Source organism: Protopterus annectens, chromosome 2.part0, assembly GCF_019279795.1.
Source record: "Protopterus annectens isolate FY-2018-M chromosome 2.part0, PAN1.0, whole genome shotgun sequence".
NCBI classification, from domain to species: domain Eukaryota; kingdom Metazoa; phylum Chordata; order Ceratodontiformes; family Protopteridae; genus Protopterus; species Protopterus annectens.
In genome coordinates, this window is record NC_056728.1 from 190,187,705 (window position 1) to 190,200,230 (window position 12,526).

Below are 12,526 nucleotides of genomic sequence, written 5' to 3' on the forward strand. Positions count from 1 at the left end.
CAACATGAATGCCTTATACATTTGCGTTTTCGTCCAAAAATACCCAGACTTCATCAGATACAAGCCTCCCAACTCATTGATTGTATTTATACCACTTTTGCATTTCAAAACCAATGAAATTCAGTTTTCGTATTTCAAACAATCAAATGGTCTGTTTAGATGAACTTATTAATATTAAAACATTCATTATACATTCCATTTAGTTTCTATAATTTTCTCAGTATACTGGACAATCAAATTTACCATGAAATATAAAAAAGTAAATTATTGTGTTTCAATAGATGTAATGGTGTGTGTTTTCACATTATGTAGGATGGATAAAAAAGTGTAAGTAATAAATTATGTCTAAGAAAGGTTTAGTTCATTTGCAGCATAAAACTAAGTTCGTGGGAAAACAGTGCCACCTTCTGTCAGAAAATATTATTACATGTTAAGTCTTTTTTTCTTTTTCTCATAACTTGGCAGCCCTCAACTTTAAGAGTGGCAATATGGAAATATAGTCATTTAACCCCGGGCTCTTCTCTGATTCCAGGGTTATTTGCCACCAAAATTCTCTATATTCTATAAGATCTTCCCAGGGTCCACCCCTAATATCTTTTTTAACTTGTTCCAGAACCATAAATGTAAATTTACACCCTCCACATTATTTTGAATGTTTGAACAGGGCGTTAGTTTCTTTCGCCTTGGACATATCATAAATATGTTCGTATATTCTTCTTTTTAGGCTCCTTTCTGTTTTTCCCACATAAAAATAATTACATTTTTGGCAAACAGCCAAATATACTAACCCCTTTGACTCACAATTATAATATCCTGTACTTTTTATCCACCTTTTTCTACTCTTCAAGTAGAATTCCTCAGTATTCATTATGTACCCACATTGATTACAACGTCCACATTTATATGTACCAATTCTCATTCTACATGCCTTAAAGTTGTTCTGTTTACTTATATTCTCCAATATGTTTTTTATGCTATTTGAATTTTTATATACCACTTTAAAAGATAGTCTGGAGATATTATCTAGATCAGTAAGAGCAACAAACCTTTCCCATTCTTTTTTGAGAACCCTCCTTATATTATTATTTGTTGTGTTATATTCTAAAACAAGTGACTGTTGGTAATTATTAATAGAATTCAAATCTCTCATTTCTTTTCCATTGTTAATATTTTCTTTATTAACTTTTTCTCCTTTGATGGGTTTAAATTTATTATTTCTCCCTTTTTCTACCTCTGTCCTAATATCCTTAACAAATTCCTTAGGATAACCTCTTTCTGTAAACATTTTCTCCAATAGGTTACATTCATTTGCAAAATCTCTATCAGTGCTTGTCATCCGGCATCCCCTTACAAATTGTCCCTTTACTATAGTCCTTTTACAATGTAAGGGGTGATCACTCTTATAATGGAGAAATTAATTACAAAAGGTGTTTTTTCCATGAATTCTAGTTTCTAACTTGTTATTGGATTTATATACCTCCAGATCTAGATAGTCCAAAATATTGTTGGACGATTTGTGTGTAAATTTTAAAAAATCTGTAGTTTTGTCAATATATTTCATAAATTCATCAAGTTTCTCACTACTAGCTGTCCAAAAAATGACTATGTCATCTAGAAATCTTCGATATAATGTCCAACAGGAGTTGAATTTAGAATTCAAAATAAAAGTTTCCTCCCACTTTGCCAAAACTAAGTTGGCAAAAGTAGGACCACATGTCTATTGTGTATGAATTCATGTGTATTGAATGTTTTAATATTAATGAGTTCATCTAAACAGACCATTTGATTGTTTGAAATATGAAAACTTAATTTCATTGGTTTTGTAATGCAAAAGTGGTATAAATACAATTAATGAGTTGGGAGGCTTGTATCTGATGAAGTCTGGGTATTTTCAGACGAAAACGCGAACGTATAAGGCGTTCATGTTGTTTTGCTAATAGAATATTTTTTTAATAAAGTGATATGAAATTAAACTGCAGGATACACCACGAAGAGTCCAAGTTTAGACAAACATCCGACTTTATTTGATAAAACAAAAGATGAGCGCTTTCACGTGCTCCATGCACGCTTCATCAGATCTAACTCATAATGATTCTTGTTCTCTTTATATATACTTAGAAAACAAACTTAATTGATACAGTCAAACTGATTATACAATTAAAAAATATGTATAAGGAATTAAAGTGACAACGTGCATTCAGACAGATTTCAACGCGTTCTTAACACATTTTAAATGTTGCCCATCTATGTTTATGACCTCATATCTTAATCAATTATTATGTATCTACTTAAAAACAACTATTTATGATGAAAATAAATATTTCATCTCGTATGTTAGGATATTCCATAAAAAAGGGAGAAAAAATAAAGTGACACTATGCATTTGAACAAATCAACAAATTTCATCAACACGTTCAAAACCCCCTTTTTTCTAGAACGCATCAGTGCTTCATATCATCATGCATTTAACATTTATACATGTATCTACTTATAAATAACTTTTTGCTATAAAACTAAACATTGTGTCACATTTATTAAAATATTCCAGTTATAAGTGTTAAAATTTTTTTTAAATAAAAATGATACAAATGACCCACGAAAATACATCTAAAGTTAAACTTAAAAATATGAAAAACATCCATATTATGTAACCATCCTGTAAACACTAACAAGAGTGCTTCCATTTCTTAATGTCTATCAAAAATAGCTATTGATAATAAATCTAATATCATGTAGAATGCCAAAAGATAAAATAAATAAATACAAATAACCGCTATATGTGAAAAACAATAACTGCTGTATACTATGTCAACCCTATCCATCATCTGTCTTAATAAATGTATCACCTGTTATGTCCAACCATAACAAAAATGAATGTAATGGGAAGAGCATGCATAAACTGTGACATCTGTATTGTTAAAGATAGATGATGAAATGTTATATAGTAAAATCGTCACTCTCAACCACATGCTTCTGCCTAATCCAGGCACCTCTACTAAAACTTCTATTCTCGTCATGAGTACAACAATGAATAAATGATGAATAAATGAGAAATAAATATCTCTCATGGTAATAGAATAAACACTATGTAAGTCGTGAAATATGTGTTGCTGTTGGATACCTTGGAAGTGTTTGCGATATTATCTTTTTACTTATTTTTTTAATAAAGGAAAGAGTTTTTAAACTTTTTAAAACAAGTATTTCCTTTTTCGCCAGTGGTTTGCACTCTTGTTACGTTTACTAGTGGTTTGTGAGTGCTTTCTGCTACTTTTTGACTTATTTGTTTACCTTTGTGGACTGGCGATGGAGAAAGGAACCCCGCTGGAAAGTAAGGGACAGGAGGAAACCGGCCAATCTCAAAAGCTGATTGGCCAACTTATGGAGTTGATTGATCTACTAACGCCATTGTGCCAATCCTTGATGGGACCGAGTGTAAGATCCTCCCATGCATCAGGAAATGGAACCGAAGGGTTGATTGCGCAGAAAAGCAAGAGGAAAAGGGAGCTTATGGGCAGCAATTATGAGGCTGGCAACCAAATTGAACCGAAGGGTGACACTTTCAATCCTGATGCTACGCCAAGGATTTTCAGCACAAACAATTCAATGGAACTGCCTATTAGGGAAAATGTTAACACTGGAACAAAAACTAAACCGCTGACTTTCCAGCAAGCGGTAGCAGGTACTGTTTTACAGAACAATTTTAAAGAAACCACTGAATGGTTAAATACAAACTATTGTTTTAAATTTGAAACCAGTGGTCATTCCATGCCACCCAACTCTGATTCTTACTGTATGAAAGTTGACAAATTATCTAAACTAATGTTAAAATATCATACATTATGTATTGAGAATGCTTATTTAACAGAGTGTATTAATAGGAACATTGTTCCAAAAGGTTTACGTATATTTAAATACCCCAACAATGTTCAAATGGGGTCGGTCTTCCATAAGGAACTTTTAGAAGTATTCAATAGGTGTGGTTTAGATGTGTTAAAACTTATAATTAAAGAGAATGTAAGATGGCAGGAAACCCTACAGAAAGAGATTGATGAGCTGGACGTATGTATCCAGGATGATCTTATTTTCAGTATTAAAGAAGAAAAAGAGAAATCTTTTAAAATAAGAAGTGAAATAGACATAAGATGTGATGAATTAATAGAAAGATGAAAAAGCTAGAGAGAGACATACATGAGTATGTAAATAATATTAGTTACCCCAAACCACCTTATAGGAATAGTACTTATCATGGTTCAAATATAAAGAAAAACAATTTTTATTCTAATGACTACCAAAATTCAGAAGACAGAAATGATGAAGAATATAATCAAGATTTTCCACCTTTGGCTAGGTTTGAAAGGGGTATGAATTATCAAGGTGATCAACAGGAACATTTTCAAATGGGGGGAGAAGAGGGAGGGGGAGATATCAGAAATAGATACCCCTTCCACTAATGAAGAACTTAAAGATGTTGAAATTGAAATTAATGGATTTAGGATTGCATATAACAACTTCTCGATATATAATTTTAGTAATATTCCATTAATTAAGGAACATTTTGACCTACTCAGTAAGGGACTAAAATTTATTCCATATGGAAGAGGAGATCCAACTAAAACTTTGCTGGACATTAAATTGTTTTTAAGGAAGGTAAATTTGGAAATTTTGTTTCCTAACTATAATGTAAACAACAAACAAGGACTTGCACGGAAATCTACATATAACCCCCCCATGCACACACAGATAAAGAACTTGGAAAAAATTTTGGAGAGAGAAATAAGGAGAGTACAAAGTGAGATTAAATATAGAACTTGAGTAAAAAGGAAAAGGAAATTCTAGATGTATTAAAATCTAATTCCAACATAAGAATTATGAAACCAGACAAGGGTGAGGGGATAGTAATAATGGATAATATACAATATGAGGGGAAAATGAACCAAATTCTAAGGGATGATACTAGATATGCTTGTGTCTCTAGAAATTAGGTAAACTTGGCCTATCATAAAATAGATACAAGACTTGACATGGTATATGAAGGAAGTATAGACAAAAAAATATGATTATTTAAAGGTAGAGAAACCAAAAATACCTGTTATATTTGGAATTCCTAAAATTCATAAAAACGTTGAAGGACCCCCCCCCCCCCTTTAGACCTATTGTATCTGCTGAAGGTTCAAAAACTACTACCATGGCAAAATTTGTGGATACAAAGGTGAAACACATTTGGGTAAACAAGAAAGTTATTTTAAAAGACTCTTGGGATTTATTAAGAGAGTTAACAACAAATGTATATACTGAAAACTTAATATTTGTAACTATTGATATAGTCGACCTGTTTTCCTGAATACCCTATTCAACAGGAATGAATATGTTTGAGGAAATTGTTTTTGAAGACGGGCAATTAACCCACAGAGAAAAAATAGGAAGTGTAGAATTAATGGATATAGTATTAAAAAACAATTTCTTGACATTTAATGGAGAATTTTTTCAACAACTTCAGGGAGTGGCAATGGGAGCAGCCAGTGGTCCTACTTTTGCCAACTTAGTTTTGGCAAAGTGGGAGGAAACTTTTATTTTGAATTCTAAATTCAACTCCTGTTGGACATTATATTGAAGATTTCTAGACGACATAGTCATTTTTTGGACAGCTAGTAGTGAGAAACTTGATAAATTTATGAAATGTTGACAAAACTACAGATTTTTTAATATTTACACACAAATCGTCCAACGATATTTTGAAATATCTAGATCTGGAGGTATATAAATCCAATAACAAGTTAGAAACTAGAATTCATAGACAAAACACCTTTTGTAATTCATTTCTCCATTATAAGAGTGCTCACCCCTTACATTGTAAAAGGAATATAGTAAAAGGACAATTTGTAAGGGGATGCCGGATGACAAGCACTATAGAGATTTTACAAATGAATGTAACCTATTGGAGAAAATGTTTACAGAAAGAGGTTATCCTAGGGAATTTGTTAAGAATATTAGGATAGAGGTAGAAAAAGGGAGAAATAATAAATTTAAACCTATCAAAGGAGAAAAAGTTAATAAAGAAAATATTAACAATGGAAAGGAAATGAGAGATTTGAATTCTATTAATGATTACCAACAGTCACTTGTTTTAGAATATGACGCAACAAATAATAATATAAGGAGGGTTCTCAAAGAAGAATGGGAAAGGTTTGTTGCTCTTACTGATCTAGATAATATAGCCAGACTATCTTTTAAAGTGGTATATAAAAATTCAAATAGCATAAAAAACATATTGGAGAATCAAAGTAAACAGAACAACTTTAAAGCATGTAGAATGAGAATCGGTACATATAAATGTGGACGTTGTAATCAATGTGGGTACATAATGAATACTGAGGAATTCTAACTGAAGAGTAGAAAAAGGTGGATAAGAAGTACAGGATATTATAATTGTGAGTCAAAGGGGTTTTGCCAAAAATGTAATTATTTCTATGTGGGAAAAACATAAAGGAGCCTAAAAAGAAGAATATACGAACATATTTATGATATGTCCAAGGCGAAAGAAACTAACGCCTTGTTCAAACATTCGAAAGAATGTGGAGGGTGTAAATTTACATTTATAGTCCCGGAACAAGTTAAAAAAGATATTAGGGGTGGACCCTGGGAAGATCTTATAGAATATAGAGAATTGTGGTGGCAAATAACCCTGGAATCAGTGAAGAGCCCGGTGTTAAATGACTATATTTCCATATTGCCACTCTTAAAGTTGAGGGCTGCCAAGTTATGAGAAAAAGGAAAAAGAAAAAAAGACTTAACATGTAATAATATTTTCTGACAGAAGGTGGCACTGTTTTCCCACGAACTTAGTTTTATGCTGTAAATGAACTAAACCTTTCTTAAATAGAATTTATTACATACACTTTTTTATCCATCCTACATAATGTGAAAACACACACCATTGCACCTATTGAAACACAGTAATTTACTTTTTTATATTTCATGGTAAATTTGATTGTCCAGTATAATGAGAAAATTATAGAAACTAAATGGAATGTATAATGAATGTTTTAATATTAATGAGTTCATCTAAACAGACCATTTGATTGTTTGAAATACGAAAACTGAATTTCATTGGTTTTGAAATGCAAAAGTGGTATAAATACAATTAATGAGTTGGGAGGCTTGTATCTGATGATGTCTGGGTATTTTCAGACGAAAACGCGAATGTATAAGGCGTTCATGTTATTTTGCTAATAGAAGATTTTTTTAATAAAGGAAAGAGTTTTTAAACTTTTTTAAACAAGTATTTCCTTTTTCGCCAGTGGTTTGCACTCTTGTTACATTTACTAGTGGTTTGCGAGTGCTTTCTGCTACTTTTTGACTTATTAGTCCCTAATAACTGTTAATCCCCATGGTGACTGTCACCATGAGCACCTCAGCCTTGGGGGTGGGACATTGTCTGACAAAGATGGTCCAAGGTGCATGGTACAAATTGAAGGCTAGTCATGAACATCAACCTTTTGGAAAAGATAATTGTCTTACTCTACAGGCTTTTCAAGAATTTCTTTAATATGTACAATTGCTATCCACTGAAGTTTATTATATAAACAAAGAAGGTGAAACACACTTGTGCTATCTGTGTTGGGAGGCCGCGAGGATGAGAGAATGAGCTATGGTAACAGATCATTACTGGACAACAACCTATGTTCCTGGCTAAGCCAATTCATTAGCATATAGGCACAGACTTTATTTATGATGCTGAACAAGTGATCCCCAAGTGTTTTCAGTAGAATAGAAAATCTTCCATTGCTCAGTAAACATTCATGCAACTTGCTTGCTTTCCTGACCAACTCAAATCACAACTTGCATTCCCTGATACTCCCTTTAAGGCAGTGCCATATGGATGCTGTAGTGCAGAAATGGCTCCCAGGACTTATCTGTGTTTGGGGAGAGCCCTGGTCAAAGTAGACAAGTTTCAGTCTCAGCTTGAGTAAACCAGACAAGAATACAGATACAATAAGAATACTACTGTAAGTTGAGTATAAGGGAAGTGGGAAAGTGGAGGTATAGTTGGTGCTAGCTTGGGTATTGCTTCGGTCTCAGAATTAATATGACCTCAGAGTTGATGCATTTGGGCAGTATGAGTGTGAGATGTGCAACCTGGCATTTCAGTGAGTGCTGGGTGATCTAGCCCCTTCATAAAATAAGTTGTCTTTTTTGTGGGATTACCCATGTTTAAGTTACACATTCTTAGGGTATGTATTACTTGTTTTGTCTGAATTGTACAATACTTGCATAACAGAAAAGTTCCATTTCTATATTCCTGCATCTCTGATGTACCCATGTACGATACATTTTCTTTTAGTAAGTTGGAGATAAGCTCACATTTAAGCTGTGTGTGACAGAAATATTTATGTATTTATTGAGTTGTCAACAGGAAATACTACTTCTCTAGCGTGACTCTGTGCTTACTTGCACTGAACAGTTTAGATTGACAGTAGTTTCCAAAGTTGAAGCCAGCTTTGGCAGCCTGGAGCTGCAGGATTTCTTACCGCTAGCATTTGGGGATGCTGCATTATCTGGGATATCCCTCTGCCATTTTAACTTTACAGAAATTTCCTCACATTTCTGTTTTGACCACTGTGTTCAGTATTAGGCAGTGGAGTGTTATTAATGTTGGGAATAACCCTGCACATTACAAATGCTTGAGAATTGTCACTGTATGACTTGGTTGATTGATCTACCACAAATGAAAACATATTGGTAGGTCTTTGTGGAGATCTCATGTGTGACTTTTTCTTTTTCACCATTCCCCTGATGTATGTTTGTTTAAAGAAGCAGCTACAGCTATGTGGGTTTCATTGTTAGAAGCCTTTCAAAAGTGATCTCAGACATTTATGAATAACATTGACAGAGGCCTCCAATTCTAAATATCAGCTAAAGAAGGTAGAAGAGGAATGGATAATGATTATTTGTGGTTAAATCTAGACCACTTGATGGTAGCAGCTTGTAGAATGTAATGTGCAGCAGTGCGTTGCCATGTTGCTGAAGTTCGCTAATGTTGATAAACGGGAACTCTGCATACTGTACCAATGTTCAACTTCCCAGAATGTAAGAAATCACAAGGGATTAGTATTTTCATTTCATTCATAATGTTAAAACTGTAAAGAGAAATCTTTAAATTTGTTAGCTGTATTTCTTTTAATGTACTGCGCAGCTATTGACCATACATGAGCCGGTAAGTATAAATGTGCGGACAGCTATTTGGAAATGCAGCATTGTAACTTGTGCTTTATTTATTAGCTTACAGGGTTACTAATGCTGTGCATTTCCTCTTTCTATTGCAGATATTAATGCATTTTGAAAATTGCTAGAAAAAAGATGGACATTTTCATATGTCTTCTAAATTGCAACTGCTATAATTTTTTCTCTGTACTGTTGCTTTCTGCTTTGCACACTGAGTAACAAGTCTACAATGTTTGTGTTTCTGAAAGTTTATACCAGACTTAAGATCCATTTAAGTTCTTGATCTCTGAGTGCATTTCCAGTGTAACTGTTTTAAAATCTCTTTCTTGCATTATGATTATTAAGTAGATTTTTATTATTTTCATGTCTTTTCTTTTTTCCCACCAGGTAAACTGGAGTATATTAAAGCCCTCATTTTCAGCCACAATGAGTCCTTTTTTTAGGAAACTATCCATTTTTGTTCAGAAGTACCGAGCATATTTCCTTGTTGTGTCCTGTGGGGGAGTATTTGTTATAAATGTTTCTTATCACATCTTTCCAGTGAAGACGTACAAAGCATTATACCAGGCCTATTTCAAAGGACAGCCAGCAGCACTTTCAGAAAAGCTACAGGAGACCTTTCAAAGTGTTTTAAAAGATGTTGATGTAAAGTCCCCAGAGAAGTACAGTGCTTTTGCAGCCTTTGGTTTTCATCCTGTGAGTGCTGGGATTCCTTGGATGCCAAGTGGAGTTCTTGTTGGGATTCCTGCCAATTTTAATTGTACCACAGAGAGCTCAAAAGGACTTACAGACCATACTGTCATGATGAATGGAAAGGAATTGCAGTGGAACAGTGATACTGGAAAGGTTTTAAAAGATGCACTGACATTTTCATGTAAGGCACAGAAGTTTGCAGTTGCAAGAGAGGTTTTATACTTAAAGGATAATAGTCCTGTCCTGCATGCATTGGTAGCACCTGTGTGCTTGGCCAGTACATGTTTGTCTGGCTTGGCTTTCCAACAGATGTTAAGCATACATTCTGGCCCTATAGTCTTTCGTGGACTGTATAATTTAGCAGTGGCAGTAGTAGGAATTTGTAGCTATTTCCTTGTATGTGATACTGTTGGTCACTGGCTAGATTACAGAGCAGATAGAAAAGCAGCTGTAATTTCTAAAGATTATGCTAAAGGTGGCATTGAGTTCTATGACAAAATCTTGCTCCGTAATAGGATTTTCCGGAATTTGATGGGTAAAAACGGTGAGGAGATGTACTCTGCTTGTGGTAATCTGTTTCCAAAACATTGGTTCCGTTTGAAGCATGCTCCTTACACTTCTAGAAAAGAAATTATTTTAAAAATGATGAAAGATCAATAATCTTATCCTTATTTGTATATTGCCCGAGAGTCTTGTCTTCTCATTAATCTTTCTCCTCCTTCACTGTCATCTTTCGGTTTTATCGAGAAAATTGTTAACAGTAAAGAGCAGTAACATTAATAAAAGGAATTCCATCGAGCATTTTATTTAAAATGACCACTGATGGTAAACAGAAGAGTGTGATAAAAAAAAGCAGTACGTTACAGGCTTCATGGCTTGGAGGGAAAAGCCCTGACTGTTCCCAACCATCTCAGGCATTAGAAGAATTACCTGGGAAGGAGTTGCAGGACTGAGCAGTCAGTACCAGCTTGCTCATCCTGAAGAAGGGGGTAAGAATACTCCAAGTACCACCTGACAATTGACTGACTGGCAGTTTTTCTTGTATTCCACCAAAGGAACCGTTAGGCCCCGACTCCGGAAAGAAAGTCTATACCAAAAAAACAACTGAGAATCAGTTAAAACCACAGGATATAGTCACCTTAATATTCAGTTGAACAGCACTTTTAAACACACAAAGTTCAAATTCAGGGTGCTTTTCGTACTAAACCAACTTAAAGCAGGACGTCATCAGAAAGAATTAGAGCACTTCTGAAGACATTCTTAAGCATCTTTAACATTTTATATTTTTAGGTTCATAGGTGTGTACTAGTCTAATGGCCCTGGAGCCTTTACAAGCCTATCCCATAGAAGTGCCCTGGCATTGTGCCACCCAACATTACTTCCCAGTGCCTGTATCAAGTAAAGCCACTGGAGTGATCCCCGGCGTGAACTTTATATTTCCCATCCACTCATCAAGATCCCACCTGTAGAGGGCCGGTGAGGTGCTCTGCTTGACACGTATGGGAAGTCTGTTCCAGAGCATGAGCAGTCTGTAGGTTATGAAACTGTCCCCTCCAACATGTTCTGTTGATTGTAGTAATGAGGTTGAGGGCTCTGGAGCATGTGGTGTGGAGGGATTTGGATTTCTTTAGATGTAACATTTCTAACTGAGCTGGTTCAGTCATGGCTTTGTAAGTCAAGCAGAGATTGCCTCTTAGTAGACAATATGAGATGGAGAATAACTGGGGTTTTTTGAGTCTGTCCATGTAGGACATGTGTTTAAGACCTAGGATCCTCTTCGTGCGGTACTTTTGTAGCTTTTCCTGTTGTTTAATGTGTCTAGTGAGGTAAATGCCAAATGGAGCATTATACTCTATGACTGGCTTAATGAGGGAAGAGTAGAGAGAGATGATGACCTCTTTCTTCCTGGATGCAAAACCCTTGGTGATGAGATGTGCCACATAGAAGAACTTTCTGACCACAGTGACAATGTGGTGGTCGAAGGAGAGGTTGCTGTCAACCTGTGTCCCCCGATCTTTTATAATGCCTTCAGTGTTCAGTGGGCTTTCACCAATGTGGTAATTAGTGGGAACTGAATTTTTCCCAAACGGGATGATGACGCATTTTTTGACAATAAGCTTAAGGCCATGGTTTCGACACCAGTCAGTGGTCTCAGTGAGGCCGTTCTGTAGGATGTCTACATCACGTGGGGAGTTAATGGCTCCCAGCTTGCAGTAATTTGCGAATTTGGTCAGCCAGAGTCCTTCTGTGTTGGCCTGGACTTCTGAGAAGTAGATGCCAAACAGGAGAGGATCCAGGACCGATCCCTGTACGACTCCCACTTGTGACTGCTTGGCAGTCTGACTTGGAGTCCGCTACTTTCACACTGTGGGTTCTATCTGTGAGCCAGTTTAACTGCTGTGCCTGTTTGGTTAGTCATATTATGATGTAAGCAAAGCTTTAGTACGTTAAGAATCTGATGCTAATTGTTTAATTTAAATATTTTTCATTCATATACACTGTTCAACTGTCAGTTCTTTTCATCATCTCTGAATTATTTTACTGGCTGAAAAGGGTCAGTAGAACTGATCACTTAACTGGTTAACAAACTGAAAATTAAATAATAAACACT

The 12,526-nt window shown here is 35.0% G+C and overlaps 1 protein-coding gene across 9 annotated transcripts in view; it reads left to right on the forward strand.

The window, feature by feature from the left end:
• Positions 1 to 11,236, forward strand: part of TMEM177 (transmembrane protein 177) — a 161,552-nt gene extending 150,316 nt beyond the window's left edge. For all 9 annotated transcript variants that reach the window (XM_044060659.1, XM_044060660.1, XM_044060655.1 and 6 more), the window contains one exon: positions 9,610 to 11,236. In XM_044060659.1, coding sequence (XP_043916594.1) covers positions 9,649 to 10,575 — 927 coding nt within the window. In that variant the 5' untranslated portion in view covers positions 9,610 to 9,648 and the 3' untranslated portion in view covers positions 10,576 to 11,236. The remainder of the gene's footprint in view (positions 1 to 9,609) is intronic.
• Positions 11,237 to 12,526: the final 1,290 nt, after the last annotated feature.